Raw genomic sequence first — 27,014 nt, forward strand, 5'->3', positions numbered from 1 at the left:
CCAGGTTTCCAGGAAGGGGACACCCCCCCACCCCGGGGGGGATGCAGGCCTCCCTGCTGACTGATCCCACCCCCAGACTCCTTCAGGCCCCAACCTAGGCTTCACTCTTGCCCCGGCACCTCAGATTGCCCCAGGCCGAGCCAAGAAGGAGAGATGGAGCCCTGTGCCGTGAGTCAATTTCTTTATTAATTTTGACATTTGTTCAGCTGGTGTAGGGAGAATGGTCTATACATCAGAGTGGGGTGGGGGGATTCTCTCCCGATAACAGAGCATTTGGGAGAGAGTCAAGAAAAGAGTCATTTCCATAACAATTAAAAAAATCAGGGTAATTCCAAAACTTCTAAAAAGCGTCTAATGTGCAGACTGCAGCATTCTCTAGGCATCGTGTGGAGACCCCAAACTCCTCCCCTAACAGCTCCTACTAGCAACTGGAGCGCGCAGCCATGCGGCCGAGGGCCTGGGGCCGGCGGGCCAAGCAGCCATGCCAGACGCAGCGGAGGGTGCCAAAGCATAGCCTGGAGCCGCGGGGCCCACGCGGGGCTCCACGTGGGGCTCCACGAGGGGCTACTGGGGGCGGCGGCGGCGGCGGCCTGCGGGGGACGGCGCGGGGGTCGAGGAGGGGAGGCGGGCCCTGCGCCTGTCTTTCCCCGGCCCGGCGGCCCGCCGCGCTCCTCCCGCCCCCGGCCGAGCCCGCCGGCTCCCGCGGTGGCCCCGGCGCCTGGCCCGCCGCGGAGGAGCGTCCCGGCGCGGGGGCCGGGGCCGCGCCTCCCGGGACGCAGCGCCGAGCGCCAGCTTGGCCTCCGGCGCCCGGGCCTGCCCCTCGGAGAGCCGAGCGCCCGCCGCCCGGTCGGAACGGTGGGAGCGGTGGGAGCGGAGCGCCTCGGCCGGCCCCGGGCTCGTGGGGACTGCGGCCTCCGCCGGGAGACGTGTGCGCTGGTGACGGGCACCAGGGCCGCGGGGGCTCGGTCGTGAGGGAGCCTCTGTGCTACTTGGAAGGTCGGATGTGTCTGAGGCCGCCTCAGAGGAGCGGCAGGGAGGAAGGTGACAGGACGTCCGCAAACAAAGGCCCTCGCGAGCGAGAAGAGCCTGCCAGTCTCTCTCCCGGCCCTAGAGGGCGCCCGCCGGGACCGGGCGGGGCAGATTGTGCTGATTCGGGCCTCGCTCCGCGGGAGGCTCCAGTGTCGCCTTAAGGCTCTTCCCTGGTGGTACCGAGGCGAGGAACAGCCCGCTGTCGGTCTCCTTCCTGCTCTGCCCGAGGGCCTGGCCCAGGAGGCGCTCCTTCCGAGCCCGGGGCCTCCCGGGGGCCGGCTGCGCTCTCCTCCGGCTCTCTTACCCCTGCGCCTGTGGTCAGGAGTGGGCCCCTCGCCCGCCTCTCCCGGTGGGGCAGAGGGGCTTGGTCAGAGTGGGGGCACTGAGGCTGTCCGGCCTAGGCCCCCCATCCTGTGGGCTGCCTGGACTTAGAGCACCAAGTTGGCTCTGGGAGACCTTTTGGGGGGGGGTGGCTGACTTCTAAGAACTGGCAGATACATTCACTAGCCCTACTCCCTTCCTTCCTCTTTCACTGAAAGACAGGCTGTAGCTCCTTCTCCTGCAGCCTGGAGAAGTCCTCAGGAGCTGAGCTCTTAGTGCTTTGTACATACTGCTAAAGTGTTTCTATTGGTTTGCATAGTATTTATTGTTTTTCATATACACAAGGCTGATTACTGTACAGTTTACACTTTGAACACAGACTATGATATAAGTGCTTGAAGATATAGGAAACCTCTTCTCTATTGAACACGCTGGTGCAATCCTGGGACAGCCACCGGCCCGCCCCCCGCTGAGAGAGAACACCTTTTCAGAGGGGGTACTGGCTCCCTTTGAGGCCTACAGCTGAGCCTGGGGGGTGTCCTCGCCTCAGATTCTTAAGTCCCTAACACAAGGAACCCCGAATGCACTCTCAAGGTAATGATTTTCCATTGGAAGATGATTAATACTGAAATTGGCAGAGAGAGAGAGAGAGAGAGAACATAAAAAAATTCCAGTTTGTCCACAGGAGATTCTCTACAGCTTTGGACATCACAGTAAAATCTGTGTGTATACTGAGAGGGGAGAGCTGCTTGTGTGTGTGTGTGTGTGTGTGTGTGTGTGTGTGCGCGCGCGCGCGTGTGCGCGCCTATGCGCATGTCCTGAATGTCATGTAGAACATTCTGGGAGGAGCGGCCCCCTGGGGAGTGGGATGGGACGGCTCGAATGGAATGGAGGCGTGTGTCGGTAGGGAAGACTGGCAGATGAGAACATGGCATTAAGGTGCCGAACTGATTTGGTGCCTAGTTTTCTTTCTTTTTTTTTTTTTTCTTTCCAGGAAGCCCACATGGATTTCCTACAGATGAGGTTGAAAAAAAAGTACCCTGTAACAAGTCAAAATTAAAATGATTTTACAAAAGATACCATCCCCAAACACAAAAAAGCCCTTGTTCACTTTCGCGTTCCGCGCTCTCGCGCTGGTTTTCTATCCCCCCCTCTCTCTCCCCACCCCCCTTCTGGAGGCGTTTGTCCTGATTCCCGACAGAGACAGAGATCCGTGGTCGCTAGAGGCAGGATTGAGGACTGTAGGTCATGCGTCTACAGTCGGTCGTTCATGCGAATAGGAGACCAAAGGAAGTCCCTTACAGAGATCATGCCGTTAGCCTAGAGGAACAGGTGCACCATTCCGTAGCCCTCTGCTCCAGCTCTCCTCCCGTGTGCATGGCAGAGTGTGTGGAGTTCAAGGGTTGGGTGTCGAGGTGTGATCCTGAGGGACACAAAGAGAGAAGGAGTTACTTAGGATCTAAAGGGGCAACTCCCAGCAAAAAACCCAACTACTGAGTTTTGTGCTGGCTGCTGAGGCAGGGTCTGATTCAGGAAAAGCATCCTCCCCAAGCCAGGCAAGGAGGTGAAAGACCTTGAGCTCAGAGCCCCCTGACCTTTGGGAACTGCCAGCCATCGTTCTCCCTCTCCCCAGCCCAGAGGCTGCCCCTCAGGGGTGGCTGCCCAAGCCTGCGTGGGTCCCCTGCCCAAGTGGACGAGCTCCCCAGAAAACCCTCGTGTGTGTGCTCTGTGCCTCAGAGAGGAGGCAGGAGGCTCCCACGCCTGCGGTCCCCTGAGGGAAAAATTCCCTCGAGTAGATCCTTGGACCTAGGAAGGGGGCCAAGTTCATAAGCCAGGGCTTGTGCTAAAGAAGGCAGCAGTGCCCTCCACTTTCTCAGTTCAGTTCAGCCAACACGCACTGATGTCTCTCAGTGCCAGCCCTGGGGACCCAGAGATGGAGCAGACATGATCACAGACAGCCTCAGGAGCTTGGGACCTCAGGGGACAGCCGCCCCTCTTTGGCTCTGGTCTACAAGCTCTTACTGTCAAGTTCCTCTGGCTCCGCTCCCCATGCCCTGGGGGTGGACAGCCTCTGCGGTGGCAAAGAGATCTCTTTTTTTAAGAGATCTTTGAAAACAAACGGGTGCATTCTCCCCAGGACATTGTCTATCTTTGGCTGGAGAAGAGCAGCTTTGCCTGCAGAGTGAAGTCCACTTTCTGCAGCTTGGGGTTCACAGGGAGACACTGCTCCTGCCACGTCTTGGTGCCTCGTCCCCCTCCTCCTTCCTGGGGCGAGAACTCTGTGTTTCCGGGACTAGCCACTCAGGATTCTGTCTGCAGGACCTTGGGATGGATGCAGGGGGAGGAGCACACTTAAATAAAGAGGAGCTGACAATCTCCGGGGCGGCGTAGGAAGTGACACAGAAAGGCAGAGACTCATTCCACGGTGGAGCTGTCCCCAGACAGGGAGCTGCCCTGGGCCCTACAAGGTGACACGGTTACGGAGGAAGCTGGAGGGGGTCAAAGTGAACTCAACTCTGAGTGGTCCTCCAGGGGTGGGAGGGCCGGGCTAGGTCCCCTGCCAGAGGCTGCCCCACAGCCAAACACCAGGCATTCTGCTGCTGTCACCCCGGAGGGCAAGACTCTTTCGTCACTGCCTGAGCTTCTCTGTTGGCCAAGCTGGCCTCCTCCAAGCCTTCTGAACCCACGGCGCACACCAGCTTCCTGCCTTGCTCGCGGCCCTCCCCTCATGGATGCTGTCCTGTCCCCTCTCTGCAGAAGCTCTGCTCACCACACTCAAGGCCTCTCCTCCAGGAAGCCTCCCTGATAACCCTGGCTCCTTGTCATTTCTCTCTTCTCAGCTCTGGAAGCTTCCCACTCCCTCCACCACCTTTCATTGAGAGCGATCACAGGGCATAGTGAGTAAAAGCAGGAACTCCGAAGCCAGCCGGGTTGCCTGAGTTCATATTCTGTCTCTGCCAATTTCCCTGGTCCCATTACTTGCACTCTCTGTGACTCAGTTTCCTCTGCTGTTAAACAAGGGCAGTAACAGGCTGCACCTCATTAGATGGTGGTGATGTTTCAAAGAGCTTCCGAGTACTCGGGACAGTGGATGTACACTCTGACTAGGCTCTCTTCCCTGTCTCACGCCTGTGGCATCTCCCCGGCTGGAGCAGAAACACTCTGAGGGCCAGGGCCCGGCCTTACCCTTCCCAAGGGTCCGCCCCCCACTCAGGGCTAAGCACGCCTCAAACAAGAGACCTCGTAAAAGTTTGAGCCTGGGGAAAACAGCCGACCACCTTCCACTTTTCTGCCCAGACGCAGCGCAGAGGAGAGAGGTCAAAGCTTAGAGATCATTCTATGGTGCCCTGCACCTCTTGTCCCAAGAGAAAGGTCTCACCCTATAAAGAACGGGGAGAAGTGGCGGTCCTGCTCCGTGCCTGTCCTGCCCCATCCCTCTGTGCGGTACCTCCTGTTCCCACCCTGCCCAGTGTCTGTGGCCCTCTCCCCTCTCCCTCAGCCCCAGACTCGCACCCCTGCAATGGCTGGCCTGTAACTTAAAACAGCAACATAAAACATGACCCCCTTGCCTCCCTGCCCCTTCCCAGGGAGATGACTAATTGCTTAACTTTTAAACTTACTAAAACAGTCCATTGTCGGAGCTAACACAAGCTCTTAGAACCACAGTGTCTGAATGGAAAGCGTCTCTTCAAAAGGAAAACAAGAAAAAGCTGCAGCCTTGTTGTGCCGCAGCTTCCTGAAATTCCAGAAGCCAGAGCCATGGCGATGCAGAGAGATGCCAAGACCCAGCGCCTGCGCAGGCTGCAGGGAGCCCAGCAGACGTCAGGGCTGCCCCTGCCACAGCCCTCCAGCAGCCCACTCCATGCCGGTGCTCCCGCACAGCACACACCCCAAGTCTTGGACCCACCTCCTGGGGCCCAGAGCAAAACCCACCAGTTGCTACCGTCACCAGCCGTCAGGCCTTGGATAAACAGCAGTATGGTAGCGTCTCAAACACCACCAGAAAGCACCCTTCCCCCCAACTTGCCAGGCCTTATATACAGAGTCCTTCCCAAGGTGGGGGTGATTGGGGGGGGATCGATGGGTGAGGGGGTCTAGTCGCTCTTCACCTGGGGTGGGGGCATTCTGCCATCTTTGAACAAACTTCTAACCTTCATTCCTGGCGGCCCGCTTTTTAAATACCAAGTGTACAACTTGCTATCAAGTCCATGTCACCTCTTGGTGGTTTGGAAGGAAAACCAAATTTGGTCGGAAGAACTCACTCTTCAATACACATAAAAATCACTTGAGGCGCTTGAGGCAGAATCCCGAGTTCCAGAATTTTAATTCAGTAGGTCAGGGGCAGGGGCTGGGAATCTGCATTTTAACCTGACTCGACTCTTGGGTGGCACTTGGAGAAACAGCGGGTGGGAATTGAACAATGTATACAGCCTTTCACAAACACGCCCCATCCATCACGAAAACCATCCTACAGGGGAAGGGAGTGATGCAGCTGAGATTTCATGGTAGGAACCCGAGGCATAGCGGGGTCGGCTGACCTGCTCCGGGTCAACCTCGGATGGACACCGACTGAGCACAGCTGTCCTGCACTCCTCACCACAGCCTGCCCAGGGACCACGACTATTTCTAAACCTCTTGACAGAATGGAAGGAACCGTCTGCAATCTCCCTCCAGGGGACGGAAACTCAGGGCAAGTGACTAGTGCAAGGCCACACCACCTGGAACAGGAGGCCAGCCTTTGCATCTAGATTCCCAAGCCCCAGCTTTGACTCTCTCTGAACCTGACACAGTAAACTCTTGCCATTCGCAGTGGTCATGTTCGAGAAAGTTGCCAACACTGCACCACTGCTCTTAAGGAAAATGCCCAGTTAGGTTCCTGTGAGCCTCCATTCAGCACATCTTTGTCAAACAATGAATACATAACCTTGTCTCATGTGTGTTTCTGTATAAAGACACCTTATTTAATACTGCTGATCCCGTAACTCCCCACCGACAGTGCCCTGACTCACGGCCAGTGACTCTTATCTAACACACGTATTTGTCCCCGTGGGGTACATCCCAGCCTTCTTGCTCTTAGGAACTTGAGACAGCACTTGGGCACTAGGCTTGGGAGCCATTTTAAACAGCAAAATCAACAAAAAGCACAAAAAATGCAAACAATGTGGCACTGAACACAGATTTTTCACCATCATGGGTGTGTGTGTCTGTGAATGACCACGAAAGCACCGTGTGTGTGTGGGTTTTGGGGTTAACATAAATTTTAGGCAGGGGGCAAATTTGCAAGTGTGCAACCCAGGAATACTGAGGGCCGACTGTACGGGCTTGCGAGTGGGTGGCAGGAAGTACTGAGAGGATGAGAGGGCCATCGGCCCCTCAGGGTCTGCTCTGCGGTCTTTGTCCTGTTGTGCGGGTGGAGCACTGCAGGCTACCCACCAGGCCCTTCGGGACCAGGCAGGAGCCTGTTCCACACTGCCTCCCTCACTGCTGTCCCCACCGCATACTTCCCCGGCCTTTTCTTGGCAGAGGCCCCGGCACCGCGCTGGAGCTGGGCTGCCCAGTGCTCCCCACACCCATGCTCAGTGGTCTGGAACCCTATCTCCTTTGGGGGTTTCAGTCACCTTGCAGAACATCCACAGAAATTAAAAAAAAAAAATTCTAGGTTCCTCCCTTCCTCCCAGCCTGGCTTCTGGGCTGCCGCTTTCCTGTTCAGGAACATGAGTCGAAGGAACCCGAGCCAAACAGAAGCAGAGATGTAGAACCCCTGCTGCTGCTAAGAAAGAATCAGGCAGAAGAGTGCATTTTTCCTTCTCCTCCCTGCTCCTTCAAATTGTTTGCACCTTTGGATTCTTTCCAGGACTCATCCCAGCTAATCTAAACCAGCAGCCTGGTGGCACCCTTGGCAATGCCGGGGTTAATACTGTGACCTCCTTAAGCTGCTGAGAAGTCAGGTCTAATTTTATCCTATAACTGGATCCGCAGTCCTTTTTTTTTTTGCCCGGTGCTGAGGTATGTTGGGAAGCCCAGAGCCAGCACTTCTGGTGGCTTGGGAGGCAGGGGTCCTGCTTTTTGCTGAATGCAGAAAGCCAGAGCCTGCTTTCCTCTTGGCCCAGAGCCAGGCCCTGGGTGGGGAGGGGGGTGTGCTGAAATGCCAAGAACCGGATTAGTACTATGCTGGGGCCACCATGCTTCCTTGCTTCCCGCCGACTCCCACCCCGATGCATCCTGTACTGAGCTGCCCCGAGCTGGGCACAGCGAACGGCCTCGGGGCAGCTCAGTACAGGATCCCTCAGGGAGGACGGAGGTCAGAGCTGGCCGCCGGAGCCCCCAGCACTGCTCGGGCCTGCTGGAGAGCCTTCGCTGCGGCGTCTTCACGGCCCTCCCTCATTGCAAATCCCCACACACCCCCACCCCTCAGCCACGCAGCCCTCATGCTCCCGCACGCATGCACCAAGCCTCGACAGCCCTCCTAGCTCGCTGGGAGGACGCCATCCGCCCCTCGGACCTGTTCACTTCACCCTTTCCTAGAAAGCAACGGAGCGACCTGTCTCCAGAAGCACCGAAGAGAATGGGCGCCTTGGTTTGATCAGGACTTTCGAAGGGTTCCAGGCTCAAGAGACAGTGCTGTTCTAAGTCTGTCACTGCTGGAGCTCTGCCGGGGGACTTGCGTTGAAGTGGCCCAGGCTAGACAGACTCCCTGTGCCCCCCTAGGCCCGTCCCCACCGTCCTCCCTCCCCATCGCTTGGCTTTCAGGAGAATATCATCAGTGAGATTTGCCGAGTATTTTCACTCATCAAAGCATTTTCTCAAATTTGTATTTCTGCGCCCCGGGGGAGGTCAATCAGCAGATACTGTCGGCTGTTTTCTTGAGGAGGAAATTGAGACTCAGAGAGACAGTTAGCAGGTTGGGAAACAATCTGGGCCTCGAGGCCACGGCACCCCTGTTCCTCCTGCATCGTGCTGGGGGTGGCGGGACCGAGAGCTCCCCCGGATGAGGGGGAGACGCGAGGAAGTGAGCAGCCATTCCCAGCACCAGCCACTCCTCGAGCACCAGGCCATGCAGAAAGGATGCAGAAAGATGGCGTTACCTCCAAAGAGGTCATTCGAGGGGAGGGGCTAGAGATCACTGCTTCCCCCTTTTTAGGCTGGCCCGCTTCACTATCTGAGCCCCCTTCCTGCTCTCTGTCAGGTCCGGCTGCAGGCTACTCCCTCGCAGCTGCACCTGGAGACAGCAGCAGAGACAGAAGGCAGGACGGATCACAGAGAGACAGGAGATAGGCAGGAGAAAGCATGGAGGCCGTGGAAACGCTGCCTGCCAGAGGGCACGGAGGCACAAGGGGAGACCGGCGGGAGGGAGTGTGGTGCCGCCTGAAGCCCAGAGTGGGCGGGCGCAGAGGTGAGCAGCCCGTAGAGGTGCTGGGCGCCCCGAGGCCCGGGAGCCTGGGGAGCCTCCAGGAGGCTGCAGCCTCCGCAGTACCTGTGCGTGTCTCATAAAGGAATCAACATCAGCTTCCATCTCACTGGGATCCTCCAGGGGCCCCTCAGCAATCACCTCCTCATGCTCCTGGGCGTCATCGGCACCGGACGAGTCTATCTGCCGAACGACTTTGCGAATGATCTGGAAAAGAGGAGAGGACGAAGGGCCCGTGAAGCCGTGGAGACAGAGGCTGGGAAGAGCAGGTCCCCTGGCAATGACATCTGGAGGAGAGGCAGCCTTTCTCCTAAGGCATCCTTCCTCCAGTGGCCAAGAGCAGGGACTGGTCTCCCGCCCCCACACCCCTGCCCCATCACGTGGCAAACAAGCTCTGCGAAGCCTCAGGGGGGCTAGAATTTGCAGCCAGTCCATCGATGGTCAGGGTTTTTGCCTCTTGATATTGTTGGAAGGTCCTGCTGTCTTCCCCACACCATGAGCTGCTGAGGGCAGAACAGCTCTTTTTCATCTATAGGGATTCCAGGCAAGTGTGTTCTCTTATTCCCTCACCCAAATATTCTAGCCCTGTCTACTCTGTGCCTACCACGTCCTGGGACCGAGAGATGAAAACACAAGGCACCGTCCCTGCCTGCATGAGGCACACTTTGCAAGAGGCAAGATGGACACCTGACGGGTCTTGCTTCAATTTACTGGGAGCAGCACACAGTGGGAGCACATACTAGGTCCCCCCTTTGGCCCTTCTTCTCTCTTCTGCCCAGACCTAGCATGGTGCCCAATACTTGACAGGCAAAATCAGGTCTAGCGAATTAAAAGCTGTGGCCAATTCAATGCATTTCCACAGCCTTTTTGCTGTTGGAGGCCCGTGGGAGTTCGGGGACCACCACCTTGCCGTCTTATAGCAGTTTCCAGGGCTAGACATCGCTGGGCTAGGTTTGGGCTGTTCCATGGAGCCTGGTCCTTCTGGAACAAAGTAGCAGGAGCTGAATTCAGGCGGAATCAGGTAAAGTGGCTATGAGGAATGTCAGACCAGACCTCAGATGACCAGAGCTCCCAGCACCTGAACCAGCCTGCCCGAGCCATCCTGACCCTCTGTTAGGGCAGCAGTGAGAAGCAAGGAGGGGAGTCCAGCACCTTTTAGCTTCTGGCCCCGCTGCCTCTTCCCAGCTCGGGGGCACTCTGTGCACCCACCTTCTTGGTGACAATGTTGCCCTGCTCATCTGTGAATTGTTCCTCTGTCACCTGCTCCCCTGGAATATTCTGAAACTCACTCCCCTAGAATTGTAGAAAAGGAGAAAACTCAAGATTAGTAAGTGGGTGGCCTGGGCGTAAGGCGGAGGATGAGGGAATTAAAGAGCACGGCCAACAGTCAGAGTCAGACAAATCCCCACCACGGCAGGCAACTCCAGCTCAGCAAGTAGCAGCGGCCAAACCCAGGGCTCTGAGCACGAGAGGTGCCCCTGGGGGCCGTGGGGCCTGAAGACAGGATGGAGCCCCACGCTTGCAAGAGCCTTGTGTGCCTGATCCCTCACCAGCACCAGGGAGCAGGCAAAACCAGGGCAGTCACGCAAGTGTTACAAAGGAGGCCCTGAGAGAGGAAGTGAGGCACCTAATTTATCTCTGGACAGCCCTTTGCAGCGTGAAAGCTCTTCCACAGACACCGGCGCCCTGAGTGTGACCTGCCTGCTTCCTGAAGCCGGCTGGAGACAGGGGCAGGCCAAGAATGGGCCTCCCAAGTCCCAGAGCGGAGCTGCCCGCGCTGCCGCAGCGCTGGCAGTCCCAGTGGGCTCCACAGCCCCTGGCTCTGGCTCCTGACTCAGGGCCCCGTCCCTTCCCCCAGCTGCTGCCCACGCACATGGCGGTGCCGTGCCCTCAGCCCTGTCTCCTGCCTGGCGGTTACCTTCAGGAAAACCCGACGCCGGACCACCCTGGTGGAGATGGTCTCCTCGTCGTCACTCACGCCCTCGCTCTCCCCCAGCTCCTTGTCCAGCTCCTGGTGGATATGTTTCAGCACAAAGCACAGGGAGCCCTTGACAATGTGCATCACGTTCTGACAGCTGACCAGAAAGAAGCCCAGGAGCACTAGGGTGACCAGGAGCTGGGTGATGAAAGTCCACATCCTCACCTCCTCAGCAGCTGGGCCCTCTGGGGACTAGCGGGGCCAGGGCTCCGGCCGCTGTGGGGGTCCAACCTCTCATTCTCCTCTCAGACTCCCACGTGCCCCTGGGACCCCTTGCATTCTCTCTCCACAGGAGACCGGACGGCCCCTCACTAGAACTGCCCGCTGAGTGCCCTCCTGCCGAGCAGCCCCAGGCTCTGCCCTCACGCCTGGGTGACATCAGGCTTCGATAATTTTAGCTCCCCAAACCAGCTGCTGGGGCTGTCCAACTGGGCTAGAAGGGAGCAGGCAGGTGCGCGTGTCCCGGGCACTGAAAGCACATGTCAAAGTCACTCTGTGGGTGACGGGTGCCCCGCCCCGCCCTCTTGCCCCACCCACCCCCGCCCCCCAGGCCTGCCCGGCCCATGCGCACTAGAAGCAGTTCTGCCCAGGGAAGTACTCTCTTTCCGGGACTCCAGGAAATAAGGTGTCCGGAGAAAGCGGCCACTTGTGTGTTTCTCTGGGCGGTTACTGCCGTGGTCAGAATGGAGCTCACCCCCACCCACAGGGATGGGACCGGCTACTACCCTGGAGAGAGAGTTAAGGGTTTACTTCAGAAATAGCCCTGGGATGAGTGATGTGCTCAGGCCTAACCAAATTAGCTCAGCGGGGGTCCAGCACAGGTTGGGGGGCACCGGGAAGCCTGTGCAATTCCCATCAGCCCTGAGGGCCCTCGGCACACGCCCCGCCCTTTCCCCCCCGGACCCAGCAACCCTAAACGGTAAGCGTGTAACTGGTGTGTCTATTTAAGGCCTGTCCTCAAAGGCTCTTCCCAGGCTGGGCCGTCAGCGCCCACCAGCAGGAACCACGCGCTCGCCTTTACAGAGCTGATTCACAAATGCAGCCGTGGCGGCTGTGGCCCACAGGAATTTCACTTTCCGGATCAGGCTGTGCCGCTCTGAGTAACAGTCCACATGGCAGAGGGAACAAAGATCTGGGGCACAGCCCAGCGACTTGCAACTCACCCACCGCGGGGGCCGGGGAACTCTGGGTGCCTTCTCTGGGAAACAGGGACGGACTGAGATGCTCCCCCTACCCCATCCGGCGAGGAGCGCCGGGGTCAGAGTACTATCATGATGAAGAGTCAGCGCAGGCCCTCATGCCCTGCGTACTCCGTAGGCATTGTGCTGTGTGTACTCCACATACGAACTCGGTGAAGCCTTCCCACAGCCCTACCATGCAGGTTCTATGACTTTTCCATTTTACACAAAGGCAATGGAGGCACAGAGTCAAAGAGTAAGTAAATGAAAGGGTCCAATTTCAAGCTCCCGTCACTACACGGTACTGCCTCGTTTCCACAAGGAAGCACCTGGAGAAATAAAAGCCCACCGCACATGCAAAGGAGCTGGGCGCCGGTGAGCACTCGGTTTGGGCCCAGCCAAGGAGAGCCCAACCTCACATATTTCCAGCTGGGGCCTCAGAGAAGAATGTACAGTCATTTCAGGCTTGCCTCCCTAGCCCCAAGTTATAGGGCATCTTTCTCTCTCTCCATCAGTGTTTTCAGAGATCCACCGGAAATACCAGTCAATGAGTGCTCTGCAAACCCTTGCCGCCCGGGGTCCTGTCAGATGATTAGGATGACAGCTCATCTATGCCATCTAATCCTGTCCTGGACCTGAAAGGCGGTAGGCCTGGTGGCCCTGCACACTCACTCGCTCTGACTGGGAAGCAGGATCCGGACTCTCCTGGCCCTCACACTGGATCTCTGTGTGACCCTGGAGAAGCCCTCAGCCTCTCTGGGGCCTCAGCTTCCTCATTTATAAACAAGGCAGTTGGACCCTATGACCTAGAAGGTTTCTCCTGTGACCCCTGGAGCGCTCCTGCTTTCTCCCCAGTCCTCCCCTCACCAAAGGCTAGCTGCGGAGGGGCCATGGATAAGAAGGCTCCTGGCATCCTTCTCTTTCCCCAGGAATCAGGAATCAGACCCAGTTAAGAGCACCTGTGCTCCCAGCCAAGTGCTTGCTATTAGGAGTACAAGTGCCAAAGAGGAGCCTGCTGGCCAAGAATGCACGGGGTGGTCTGGGGTTAAAAATGGACACAGCTGCCTGTCCTGTCCGAGGCACATCCTGGGAGGGAAGCAGTCTAAATAAAACCTTACTGGATTCCTAGCAGTTCTTTGCAGATGGGAGCCCAGGAATGTTGTGCAGCTAACCTAGTCGTGGGGGCCCCCAATGTGCCTACTAGGGCTCAGGTTCAGGTAGGGTAGAGGGAAGAGAAAGTGGCAGAAGGCAGGCGGGTGGGGGGGGGGGGCGGCGAAAACTTCCCGAATGAGGATGAACTATTAGAAACCAAATGAGATGCAGAACACATTGTTTATGTGCACACTAAAAATACACAGGCATAGAACAGCGATGCATACATTAAAAAGGCACACCTTAATGAGATGTCTGGGATTTGTTTCAAAAAATATGTTGGGGGGAGAGAAGAGAGGGGTAGGTATCAATGAAACAGGATTGACCATAATTGGGCAACTGTCGCGCCTAGGTGGTGTGTGCACGGAAATTATATGTCTTTGTATTTGTTTGTGATTTTTCATAACAAAAAAATATTCCCAAACACATTAAAATGGATGTTTATGGGAATGGGAATGGGGAGTGAAGGTAAAATGAATAGATGAAGGAAGTACAGCAGGGCAAACCCAGCGAGGGGAGGGAGGTCTGAGGGAGGCAGGGATGGCAGGTGGGGAGTGAGGTGGGGCGCCTCTCCCGGTCCACCTGCTGAACCCCACCCAGAGGATCGCAGCATTCCCAAGCCAGTGAACCTTGGCAATAATCCATGCAGTCCTCGTTTCCTGGTGAGCAAACCAAGGTGCTGAGAAGCGAGTGGGAAAAAGAAAACAAAGACCGTGGCTTTGCAATCAGCCAGACCTAACTCCAAAGCCCACCTCTGATCCTGTGACCATGGGCAACCTGCCCAACCATCCGCTGCCACATGGGAGTAACAGCTGAGAGCCGAGGGAGTGTGAGCATGACAAGCACACAGGCCCTGCCTGGGATCCACGGAGGCTCCAGGGGGCTCCGAGAATGTTAGCTCCTCCCTCCCCTCAGCAGAGACTGTGACTTTGTATCCTTACTGCTAGAGAAAGTGAGTCCCTGCCACAATTTCTAAAGAAAGGAAGCAGGCTCAGCCCGGGGCTCCCCTGAAGGAGAGGCCGCCCTCGACCTCAGGCTCCTCCAGCGCCGCTGTGGGCATCGGCAGGTGCCTCTGTGCGCGCCCTCACCTCTGCCATCTGGGAGAAAGTGCTCTGAGCCTCCTGCACCCACGCTTGGTGGCTTTGTCGTCTCCGTTCCCTGCTCTCAGCTTCTGACGGCTCTTCCCGAACGTGCTCAGTTGCAGACACCAGGACCTTCTCATACTCCTGAGACCCACTGGGCTCCAGCTCTTGGATGGTGGTGACCGTACTCCGGAAGGAGTGTGGGCCTTGGGTGACCTCCTCTGGCCAGGAACCTTGGGCAGCATCTTGCAGGTACGAGACAATGGAGCCTTCCTCATCCCAGTCCTGCAGTCTGGGGCCCAGGAAGAGAGAAAGGACACCCGGTCACCCTTCAGTCTCTGGCTGCTCAGATACCCTCCTCCCCGCCCCCGCCCAGAGCTGGAGGGATGGGCCTGCGTGAGCAAATCCCACAGCCCGCACACGGCTGCCTGTCCTGTCCAGAGAGGCGCAGATGGTCCGTCCGTGCTGTCCAGGTGGAAAGGGCCATGCGGACCAGTACCACTGGCCCCATCCCTTTAAGTGGATGGCTCTCCACCCTGGGCTCCTGAGGCACTTGGCTCACCCAGCTGGGTGTCACCGGGTCTGCACGCCCGTCACCTCACCGCCTCCCCTCCAGCCCTCCAGGCCACTTGCCCTCCACAGTCCTTATCCCGGCACTCGTCCAATAAGGTGGCCACTCTCTCCCCTGGAAACATGCTCTTCTATGGCTTCCAAGACACCACATTTGCCTCGTTTCCCCACACCCTCTCTGGCTACCACTTCTCAGTGTCCTTTGTTGGTTTCTCCTAATTTCTCTGACTCCTGAACATGGGAGCACCCCAGGGCTCCGTTCTCAGACCTCATCTCTACCTGCACCCACAGTAAGCTCATTCAGTCCACGGCTTCACACCCCATCTGTGTGCTCCGCGTGCCCCGGTGTGCACACAGCACCTCTTCCTTGACCTACAGACGTGTAGACCCAACTGCCTCCGCACATCTCTGCTTTGGGGGTCTAATAGGCCTCTCAGGGATAGCACAGTCAAGTCCACACTCATGACCTTCTCCCCAGCCTGTCCCGCCCAGCCTTCCCCCACACTGCAGTATACTATCTTCGTCCTTCCAGTGGACAGATCGAGGGTACCAGTAAGCTCTGACGTCTCTCGGTCTCTCACACTCCACGTCTTGTTTGTTCAGTGAACCTTCTGGTTTAGCTTTCAAGTATATATCCTGAGCACAATCACTTCTGGCCACCAGCACTGCTACCGTCTTGGTCCATACCAGCAGCAACGCTTGCCTCCTGGCTCATCTCCCTGCCTCGAGCCCTGGCCATGTCAGGCTGCTCTCAAGGCAACTGCCACATCACCTCACTCCTCTGCTCAAAACCCTCCGGTGGCTCCCCATTCCACCCAGTAAATGCCAAAGTCTTTCGTCTTTCTAGAGCCTCAAGGCCTGACATGTCTGGCCCCATTACCTCTCTCAATCACTCTGCTGTGATCAGTGACCTTCTCACTGTTCCTCGACTGTGCCTACTGCAAGGCCTTTGTGCTGGCTGGGCCTTCTGCTGGTTATGTGCCCTTGGTATTCACATGGCTCACCCCTCAATTTCTTCTGCTCTTTACTCCAACGTTGTGGTCTTAGGCTTCCCTCATTTCGGCCATCTCCTCTCCACACACTGTACATACGACCTATCTCCCCCCCTTTATTTTCCTTTTTAGCACCAACACCTAACTTTTCCCTTTTCTTCTGGGGGGGGAGAGGGGCAGAGGGAGGAGAGAGAGAATCTCAAGCAGGCTCTATGCCCAGCATGGAGCCCAACATGGGGCTTGATCTTACAACCCTGAGATCGTGACCTGAGCCAAAATCAAGAGTAGAATGCTTACCAACTGAGCCACCCAGGGGCCCCTAACTTCTCCCTTTCAATTACTTTCCATTTCATTGGCTTTATCTCATTTATTGTCTGTTTCCCCGCTAGAACATAAACTTCTTGCAGATGGAGGCTTTTGTCTATTCTGTTCAATGCTACATTCCCTGCACCGAGGCACGGTTCACAGGTGCCTGGCACACAGTAGGCGCTCCATACATACTGTTGGGGGAGTGAACGAAATTCACCTGTCCCCACTGGAAGGCTGACCGCGGTCAGAGAACCAAACTGTACCACACTGAGGCCTAGCACCAGGCCTTCTGGTTCCCCCCTGCGAGGCCAGGCTCCTCGTGGTGCAGTGGCTGGGCCAGCATGCAGTGTGCGCAATGCGCACCCAGTCAGTCCTCCTCAGTGACTGGCTGTCCCAGGTTGTTGGGGGTGGCCTTGGCCACAGGGATGCCACCGTTTCACTCTGAATCCCCCAGGCCCTGTCCATCTAACTCTCGCTGCTCATCGAAGGATTCGTTTGGGAAATGAAAATGAAATGACATAAATCCTTGCTCTCTCATCTTGTAAATGGTCTTCTTTCCCTCCGCCTAGGGTATTCGGGCCACACTGGATGGACCCCGGGGAAGGGCCCAGTCAGCCTGGGCTTCTGAGAGGGCCAGAGGAACTGGCGGGGGGGGGGAGGTGTGGGAAGAGGAAATGAGAACAGGTTGCCCGAGGCCTGGCCAGACCTGAGCCACGCGGGTATGGTGGGTGTGCACAGCCTTCAGGGGGCACACGGACCATCTCCTTGCTTTAGGGAAACTTTAGGAAGCAATTTTGGGGGAAAGGGCCACTGCGGCTCAGCTCCTATGCCAGCCCAGGGAGGCCAAAGTGGTCCCCCGCACTCCACCCAGCCCCGGGGGTGTGGTTCCCCCCACCCCCGCCACAGAGGTGAGTCGGGCGTGAGGCCCAAGACCCTCAGTGTCTCCCCGCGTGGCTGCCTGCTGCAGGCCCAGGAGTGGCCCAGGAGAGCACCAATCTCTCCACAGTGGAGAGCTCTGTCCTGCGCCTACTAAGCCCACCAGCCTTACACTTCCAACGGGGTAAAGCAGAAGGGCACCATTATCAGCTCTGTCACACGCAGGCTGTGTGACTGCCTGAGTCACTCCCCTGGGCCCTGGTGCCTCTAGGTTTCTAAATATGGTCTTCCCCAATAAGCACCCAATAACGACAGGGGCCCAGAGCACCTACCCTCAGCTGCACTCGAAAGAGGTGGCTGGCCTGAGCCTTATAACTTCTCTCCTCATGCCCTCCCCTGTGCCAAGCCCCCTGCCCCCAGCCTCTCTCTGGCAGGCCACACCCGGGGCGGGGGGCATCTTGGGTGACTACTGGCCTTTGCAGATCACGGCTCCACGCCCACAGGACAGAGGCCTGAGCGACGGCTCCCGGGCACTTAGGACGCAGCACCTACCAATTCCCTCTGTGCTCCCTGTCAGCCACAATCTCCCCCGAAGCCCGGGAAGACAGATCCTGCCCCGGCAGCCCAGCCCTTACCTGTCCTGGCGCAGCTCCACCGCCCGACTCCCGCTGGGGGACTCTGTGATGCGGGCTTGCGCCCTCTGCTGGCCTGAAACAAGAGACACTTCAATCTCTGAGTCCTGCCCTGCACCTGTGGAGTCCTCCTGCCTCTCATGACCTGGCAGCTTCTCTTCTGACCTCTGACCTTCTTCCTGGTCAAGCAAATCGATAAGGCCATTTATGGCATCTGAATCCACTGTGTCGTCCTCCACGAGGTCCAGAGAGCCTAGCGTGGGGCCCTGGGGTCCCTCGGAGAGCACCCCCTCCGGCTTCCACTCGTGGCCGGTGGTATCCAAGTCCTCAGCTTTGCTGCACTCCAGAGAGGAGTCCTCAGCAGTGACCAGAGAGGGTGTGAGGCCCGCAGACCACACCTGCATGTCAGACATCTCCAGCATGGCGTCATGCTCCGTGGCCGCCAAAGGGATGGCGTCTATGACGGCCACCTCGTTCCAGTACTGGTCTGCACGCAGCGGAGAGGGAAGCGCGTAGTGCAGGGAGGCAGGGGACAGCAGCTCGTCCTGCAGCGAGGAGTAACCTGGATGGGCAGACAGAGGGCAACATGCTCCAGAAGCGATTTCTGTCACACACACTTACGTGCAAATCCACGCACACGCACACGCACACACAGGCACGGCCATAGATATGCATGCACATTCCGGGTAGGGAGGCTTTCCAAGCTCAGTGTCTAATGCTCAGGCCTGTGGCCGCTGCCCAGGGCAAGGGGGCAGGAGAAACAAGGCTCTGGGGTGGGCAGGGGACAGCCAGGAAGTGGGAGCGGAGAACAGGGCTCCTTTGCTGAAATGGCAAAGAGCCTGGAATTCTTTCTTATCCAGTTCAGAGCACTAGATCAAGCAGGCTTGCTCCGAAGGATCTGTGCTCCAATCTGTCTCCAACCAGATGAAAGCCCACTTCTTGATGTCTGGGCAGAAAGAAATGTTGCTCTTTCTTTGCTCAAAACATCCCTTTAGCACAGTCCTTGGGGTAACCAGCCAGGGATGTCCCTTCAAGGGAGGGAACAGCACCCCCCTAGATCTGGGGCCAGTAACCAAGCTGCCTTGGAGGGGCCTGGTGGGGTACACCGAACGCCCACCCTCTGTGCAGTGGTCAAATGGGAAACCACTTGGTTCCAGATGAAGTCACTTTTTCTCAAGTTGCAGACTGGTTCTGGAAACTCTGAATGATCTAAAGTGGCATGAGTGAGCATCCTAAGGGTTCAGAATAGGGGGCCAGGTCAGAGGGCAGCAGGAGGTACCAGGCCCATCGTGGCTGCGTCGGTGCTGTCCCGGGAAGCTCCTGGCCCGCAGGCCCTGCCGGCCCCAGCTCAGTGGTGAGCTGGTGGGACTGTGGTCAGTGAGCTCAGGCCCCCACAGGCCTGGCCCGGGGGTCACCGTGGCCTGTTCATGCATCTGTCCCTTGCGACTGGCTCAGATACGCGTCCCTGCTAGTTTTCTGCTTGGCTCTGGCATGGGCTCCCTCATGTTCAGAAGTGACTCGGAGCCTGAGTGAGGGGCACATGTAAGTGCATGAGGAATTGAGTGCAAGCCGAATGGGCAGTGTTCCGTCAGTTGGCTCCTCCGCTCTCCTCTAGCCAGGAGTGGGGGGGGTCTGTGGGTAGGGCAAAGAGGGCCTCTGACTCCCCTTCAGAGTTCGTGCCAATCTGTGGGTGGGAGAAAGGACCGGAAGACAAGCTTCTCCATTCAGCTCAGCTTAGCTGGGGAACCGGGGCCTAAAGACCTAGTAGCGCCAAAACAGGACCCCTGGGTATGGGCAAGGCCGCCCCTACAGTCTCTAGGGAATTTCCTGTGCCCAGAGAGGCCCCTAACTTAGCATCCAGACTCTTCTTCCCGCCATTCACCGCCTCCCCGCCGCCACCGCAACCAGCTCTTCCCAGGGCTTGGCCTTTCTCCCACACAGATGGACCCTCCTCATCCCCAGGCTGGACACAGCTCCGGCTCTCTCACTGCTTCTCTACTGGAGACGAAACTGTCTGTGGCTATCCTCATTCACTCACTTGTTCAACCCAAAGATACTAACTGAGGGCCACTTACATGCCGGGGACTGTGCTAAAGGATTGAGGATTACAAACACACGAATGCACACTAACAAGGCAGGTTCTCTTCACCCTCTGCTTTCTTGACGTTTTCCCAGTGACTTCGGCTCACCTCGTTTCCCCCCCATCTTTGAACCCGTCCTGTGTTCCCTTGTTAAGCTGGTTCGTGGGACAGTGCACTCTTTGAGGGCAGGGATGTTGTCTCCCTGTCCCTCCCACTTTCCTAGAACAGGATTGGGACTCCATAGGCCCTGGTGACTACTGCAAAACTCTCCAGATGGGTGAGGAGGACATGGGAGCCAGAAGAGATGACCTCAGCCACACTTAGTAAAAACAAAATCGCTGATTTACGTATGTGTCCCAGGTGCCAGAAACCATGCTGTATGATTGACATACAACCTCTCTTCATCATCCCAGGAGAGTTTTCTTCCTGACCGATCTCTATAAGTCTCTGTGGTTCCGGGGCCCACAATGAGATGGGGGAGGAAGAGACCATCAGGTGCTGGGTGGCTGGGAGGGTAGCACTGTGCTTGCAGGCTAACAGCTCTGGCCAAATGAGGAGGAACAAAGAAGAGGTGGAAGAGTAGGAGAAATGGGTGGGCCAAATCTTCCTGTGTTAAATCCAAATCACTGTATGTGGAACCTCGACCTAAGGAATTGGGAAACCAGGGTCAATGGCCTTCAACCCCTCCATGGAAATCTCTCCAGAATATATGTGAGCCGAACATTTGAGAGTCAAGTGATTATTTTTCTTATTCCCCCCTTTTTTTTAAAAAAGATTTTATTCATTTACTTGAGAGAAAGAGCAGAGCGAGAGAGAGCACATGAGCAGGGGGGGCAGAGGGAGAGGGAGAAGCAGGCTCCTCGCTGAGCAGGGAGCCCGACTCGGGGCTCAATCCCAGAACCCTAGGATCATGACCTGAGCTGAAGGCAGATGCTTAACCGACTGAAACACCTAGGCGCCCCTCTTCTTATTCTTGAAGGCATTATTATATTGTTTCCATTACTAATTAAGCATCTATTTTGTAAAAAAAAAATACCTAATATGTTATTTTTAGTTGTCACAACAACCCTACAAGGAAAGCAGTATTTCTCCTACTCTATAGATTAGCAAACTAAAGGTTCAAGAACTGGCTCAGGGCACACAGTAAGAGTGGTCTTGTCACGAGATTTTGCCATCAGTATCTTTTAAAATTGCTTTATTGAGGTATAGTTGACATACAGTAAGTGCACATATTTTAAAGTAGATAATTGGATAAGTTCCAAGAAACCATCACCACAACGAAAAGAGGGATATTCATCGCCCTTGAAAGGTGTCCTCATGTTTCTTTGCAATCCTTCCTTCTGCGTCCCCGTTCCCATGTACCCACTGATCTGCTTCTGTCACCGTACATTAGGTTGCATTTCCCAGAACTTTCTATAAATGGACTTAGACCGTGTATACTCTTTTCTGCCTGGTTTCTTTCACCGGGCCTAGTGATTTGGGTATCACCCATGCTGTTGAATTCATCGATGATTTATCCATTGTTACCGCTGAGCTGTATTCCTTTAGGTGGATACATCACAGGTGGTTCATCCATTCACCTGTTAATGCACATGTGAGTTGCTTCCAGTTGGGGGCTGTTACAAATAAAGCTGCTTGTCCGTGTGAACATATGTTTTTTTCTTTTGGGTACACACCTAGGAACCAAGTGGCTGGATCACAGGATAGGTGTATTTTAACTTCTCAAGAAGCAGAGTCTTTTCCAAATCGGTTGTCCCGTTTTACATTCGCACCAGCAGTGGATGAGAGGGCCAGTTCCTCCCTATCCTCATTGACACCTGGTATGATTGGCCTTTTCCATTTTAGCCATTCTTACGGGGGGTGGGGGGTCGTGGGATCTCCTTGTAGTTTTAATTTGTATTTTCCTAATGACTAACAATGCTGAGCATCTTTTTATGTGCTTATTTGCCATCTGTATCTCTTCTAGGTTAACTGTTCAAATTTTCTGCTCCCCTAAAAACTGGACTGTTTGTTTTCTTACTGAGTTTTGAGAGTTCTTTATATATTCTAGATACAAGTCCTATATCAGATGATTATTTCCAATATTTTCTCCCAATCTGTGGCTTAATTTTTCACTTTCTTAACAGTGTATTTTGAATAGCAAAGATTTTTTAAATTTGATGAAGCCCGATTTATCATTTTTTACAGATTACACTTTTCGTGTCGTAGTTAAGAAATCTTTGCCTTAACCAAGATTTCTAAGGTTTTCTTTTATGTTTCCTTCTAGAAGTTGTATAGTTTTATGTTTATTTCTAGAAGTTTTTATGTTAGGTTTTACATTTAAGCTGCCATCCACTTTGAGTTAATTTTTGTGTGTGCTGATGCAAGGTATGAATCCAAGTTCAGTTTTGCTTATGAAAATCCAATTGTTCCAGCCCCACTTGTAAAAATTACCCTTTCTCCACCGAATTGCCTTTGCACTTTTGTTGAAAATCAGTTGTTCATATAGATGTGGTTCTATTTCTGGACTCCATTCTGTTCACTAATTTATCCACCTTTTGTTGTTGTTGCTGTTTTTTTTTTAAGTCAGGAATGGATATTGGATTTGTCAAATACTTTTTCTGCATCTTTTGTGATAATCATATGGTTTTTCTTTTTTAGTTTGTTAATCTGATGGATTACATTGATTTATTTCTATTCTTTTAAATTTATTAAGATGTGTTTTATGGCTCAGAATATGGTCTATCTTGGTGAATGTTCCATGTGAACTTGAGAAAAATGTGTATTCTGCTGCTGTTGGATGGAAGTAGGCTATAGACGTTAGTCACATCCAGTTGATGATGGTCTTGTTGAGTTCAACTGTGTCCTCACCCATTTTCTGCCTACTGGGTCTGTCCATTTCTGACACAGGGGTGCTAGAGTTTCCAACTCTGATACTGGATTCATCTGTTTCTCCTTGCAGTTCTCTTAGTTTTTGCCTCCCATAGTTTGATGCTCTGTTGTTAGGCACATACACGTTAAGGATTATTATGCCTTCTTGGAGAACTGACCTCTTTATCATCATGTAATGCCCCTCTTTATCCCTGATAACTTTCTTTGCTTTGAATTCTGCTCTGTCTGAAATTAATATAGTTTCTCATGCATTCTTTTTTTTTTTTAAAGATTTTATTTATTTATATGACAGAGAGAGAGAGACAGCAAGAGAGGGAACACAAGCAGGGGGAGTGGGAGAGGGAGAAGCAGGCCTCCCGCCGAGCAGGGAGCCCGATGTGGGACTCGATCCCAGGACCCTGGGATCATGACCTGAGCCGAAGGCAGTCACTTAACCGACTGAGCCACCCAGGCGCCCCTCTCATACATTCTTTTGATTAGTGTTAGCATGGTATATTTTTGTCCATCCATTTACTTTTAATCTACATGTGTCTTTATATTTAAAATGGGTTTCATGTAGACAAGATGTGTTTTTTGATGCGTTCTGAGTCTTTTAATTGGTACATTTAGACCACTGACCCCCAAAGTGATTCTTGATACAGCTGGATTGATATCTATCCTATTTGTTACTGTTTTTTATTTGTTGTGCTTGTTCTTTGTTCCTATATTTATCTTCTACTCTTTTTCTGCCTTTTGTGGTTTTAATTGAGCATTTTATATGATTCCATCTTTTCTCCTTTCTTAGCATATTAGTTATGCTTCTTTAAAAATTTTATTTTTAGTGGTTGCCCTGGTGTTTGCAATATACACTTATACAGTCCACAAATAACACTACAGCATAGGTGGTGTGAGTATCTTATAAAAAAAGAATTTCAGTTCCTCCCTCCCATTCCTTCTACCACTGCTGTGCATCACTCATCATTCATTTCACTTACACATAAGCATGTATGTATGTGTGTGTACATGCATAAGATACATACATAAGCATGCATAATCGAATACATTATTGCTATTATCATTTTGAACAAACTGTAGATCAACTAAGAGTAAGAAAATTTAAGCTTTTATTTCATTTTCACTTAATCTTTCTTTGATGATCTTCCTTACTTTATGTACATCCAGGTTCCTCACCCATACTGTCTTCCTTCTCCCAAAAGAACTTTTAATACTTTTTGCAAGGCGGGTCTGCTGGCAACAAATTCCCTCAATTTTTGGTTGTCTGAGAAGTCTTTATTCTTCTTTCACTTTTGAAATATAAAATTTTAGAGGATACGGAATTCCAGGTTGGTGTCTTTTCCTCTCAACACTTTAAATATTTCACTTCACTTCCTTCTTATCTGTAGGGCTTCTAAGAGAAGTCAGATGTAATGTTAACTTTGTTCCTCTATAGGTAAGGTATTTTTTTCCCCGTTTTGTCGCCCCCCTCCCCCCAGGATTTTTTTCTTTATCTTTGACTTTCTGTGACTTGAATATGATATGCCTAGGTGTAGTTTTCGGCATTTATCCTACTGTGTCCTCTGAGCTTTCTGAATTTGTGGGTTGGTGTCCAACATTAATTTGGGTAAATTCTCAGTCATTATTTTTTTCAAATATTTCTTCTGTTCCTTTCTTTCTTCTCCATCTGGTATTGCCATTATGTGTATGTTACACCTTCTGTTGTCGCTCCACACTCCTTGGGTATTCTATTCTTTCGGTCTTTGTTCTCTTTACTTTTTGGGTTTGGAGATTCCTGTTGACATATCCTCAAGCTCAGAGATTCTTTCCTCAGCCGTGTTCAGCATACTAGTAAGCCCATCAAAGGTGTTCTTTATTTATGCTAGTATTTCTTTCTGGTTCCTTCTTAGGATTTTCATCTCTCTGCTTATAATACCCACTGTTCCGACATGATGCCTATTTTATCCATTAGAACGCTTAGCATATTGATCATAGTTGTTTTAAATTCCCAGTCTAATAATTCCAACATCCCTTGCCATGACTGCTTCTAACGCTTGCTCTGTCTCTTCAAACTGTGTTTTTTGCCTTTTGGGATGCCTTATAAATTTTTCTTGATATCCAAATGTGATGAACTGAATAAAAGGAACTGCTGAGAATAGGCCTTTAGTAATGCAGTGGTGAGGCATGGCAGGAGGAAAAGCATTCTCTAGTCCTGTGATTAGGTCTCAGTCTTTTAGTGAGCCTCTATGCCTTTGGACTACGAGCTTCACAAGTATTAAGATTTTTTTCCCACTACCTTAGGTGGGAAAAGATAGCTAGCATGGGCTGGAGTTGGATATTTTCCTTTCTCTCATGTGGATAATTTTTAAAATTTGAGAACGTTTCTCTTTTCCCATGTAGACATTGTCCACCTCTAAGTACTGCCTTACTAGTGTAGCGTAAGCCCTGACTGTTGGGTTGTCTTTTCTTTTTCTTTTTTTACTTTCTGTAATGCAAGTGCCTGACCTAAGCTTTAATTGCCCAGGTATCCACTTCAAAGATGGCTACCTCAAATAAACATATTGCCAGGCACATGACACATTGCCGGGCCACCTCCCCTGACTGAGGCCCTTCTGTTACGGAGATCTTGGTTGATTTCAGTAACTGATCATTTGGGCCACTTGATTTTTCTTTTCTCATGCTTTAAATTCCCACTCTTATGTTTTAAATTTACCAATAGTGAGCTCATGAGGGGCACCTGGGTGGCTCATTTGGTTAAAGTGTCAGCTTTGGGCTCAGGTCATGATCTCAGGGTCCTGGGATTGAGCCCCGTGTAGGCTTCCTGCTCGGTGGGGAGTCTGCTTCTCCCACTCCCTCTCTCTCTGCCTGTCCCTCCCGCTTGTGCTCTTTCTCTCTCTCAAATAAATAAAAAAAAAAAATCTTAAAAAAAAAGTGAGCCCATGAAACCCTAGGTTCCCACTCTCAACCCCCCAAAAGCAGAACCTCAGCCCCAAGCTTGATCTCTATCTCTTTCCTCACAACCTTGCTATGTGGCCTTAAATATGCTATGTAATTTTCAAGTTCTGTAAGTAATAAACCTCCCCCACCAAACATTCCTGGTAGTTATTGCTAATGGACATCTTGCAATCATAATAAGAACCACAAGGGCTGGTCCAGCCACAATATTAACTATTGATAGGCTGAGTCCAACACACAACTGGCATCCTATAAATTGTGATGTCTTGTGTTCAACTCAGACTATATTCTAATTTCCCTTTTACTCTCTTTTTTGACCCATGGGTTATTTAGGAGTGTATTAGTTAGCTCCAAATATTTAAGATTTTCCAGATTTTCTGTTACTGTTTTCTAATTTAGTTTCACCGTGGTCAGAGAACATGCTTTGTATATCTCAAATTCTTCTAAATCTGAGACTTGCTTTTTGGTCTAGAATATGTCCCATGTTGGTATAAGTTCCAGATGCAACTAAGAAGAATGTGCATGCTGCTGTTAATGTTTATAAGTGTCAATTAGGTCAGGCTGGAGGACAGTGTTGTTCAAATCTTCCATATGCTTACTGATTTTTCTACTTGTTCTATCAATTATCAAGACAGGGATATTGAAATCTCCCACTATAACTGTGGTTTTGTCTATTTCTCATTGAAGTTTTCTCAGTTTTTGCTCCATGTATTTTAAAACTATATTACTAGGCACATAAGCATTTAGGATTGTTGTGTCCTCTTGATGAACTACTTACAAAATTATTTTCGTCCTCGCTGGTAATATTCTTTGTTCTGAAACCTACTTGTTTGATATTAATACAGCCATGCCAGTTGTTTTTTGATTAATGTTAGCAGTTTATCTTTTCTCATCCTTTTACTTTTAAGGAATTTGTGTTTTGATATTTGAAGGGCATAGTTGAGATTTACCTATATATTCAATATGACTATCTCTGCCTTTTAACTGGAGTATTTAGACCATTTATATTTAATAAGATTATTTATATGGTTAGGTTTAAATCAATCACTTGCTAATTTCTACTTTTCTATTTATCCCATCTGTTCTCTTTTTCTTCTTTATACGTCTTCTTTTGGATTAATTAAAATTTATTATAATTTCTTTTGGTCTATTTTGATGGATTATTAGGTATAATTCTGTTTTATTATTTGAGTAGTTGCTTTAAGGCTCATAATATACATCCTTGACCTATCACAGACTACTTTTTTAAAAAGACTTATTTATTTATTTTAGAGAGACAGAGAGTGTGTGAGTAGGGGGAGGGGGAGAGGGAGAGGAGAAGCAGACTCCCCACGGAGTGTGGAGCTTGAGGCAGGGCTGATCCCACGACCCTGAGACCATGACCTGAGCAGAAACCAAGAGTTAGATGCCTAACCGACTGAACCATGTGATAGGCACACCTATCACAGTCTACTTTGAAGTGAAATTGTAACACTTGGTATATAGTATAAGCACCTTATAATAGTACATCTCATTTTTCCCTCTTGACTTTTTTAACTTTTCTACTATTGTTGTCATACATTTTACTTTTACATATGTTATAAACCCAACATTACATTGTTGTTATT

General features: G+C 52.4%; 1 protein-coding gene across 6 annotated transcripts in view; it reads right to left on the reverse strand.

Moving 5' to 3' along the window:
- Positions 1–827: 827 nt before the first annotated feature.
- The window catches only part of ANK1 (ankyrin 1), a 136,011-nt gene continuing 109,824 nt past the window's right edge, over positions 828–27,014 (reverse strand). The window contains exons 38-42 of one of the 6 annotated variants that reach the window (XM_088020968.1): positions 17,531–18,089; positions 14,155–14,440; positions 9,968–10,051; positions 8,900–8,965; positions 828–2,773 (exon numbers count right to left, since the gene is read on the reverse strand). In XM_088020968.1, the coding sequence (XP_087877094.1) occupies positions 2,747–2,773; positions 8,900–8,965; positions 9,968–10,051; positions 14,155–14,440; positions 17,531–18,089 (1,022 nt within the window). In that variant the 3' untranslated portion in view covers positions 828–2,746. Of the gene's footprint in view, positions 2,774–8,470; positions 8,570–8,824; positions 8,966–9,967; positions 10,052–10,676; positions 10,896–13,273; positions 13,746–14,154; positions 14,441–17,530; positions 18,090–27,014 lie in introns of those variants that run through there. The other 5 variants (XM_088020967.1, XM_028124064.2, XM_088020969.1 and 2 more) reach the window with 5 other exon arrangements.

Source organism: Eumetopias jubatus, unplaced genomic scaffold (assembly GCF_037043125.1).
Source record: "Eumetopias jubatus isolate StellerSeaLion01/CBP00866 unplaced genomic scaffold, mEumJub1_p1.0 scaffold_2, whole genome shotgun sequence".
NCBI classification, from domain to species: Eukaryota; Metazoa; Chordata; class Mammalia; order Carnivora; family Otariidae; genus Eumetopias; species Eumetopias jubatus.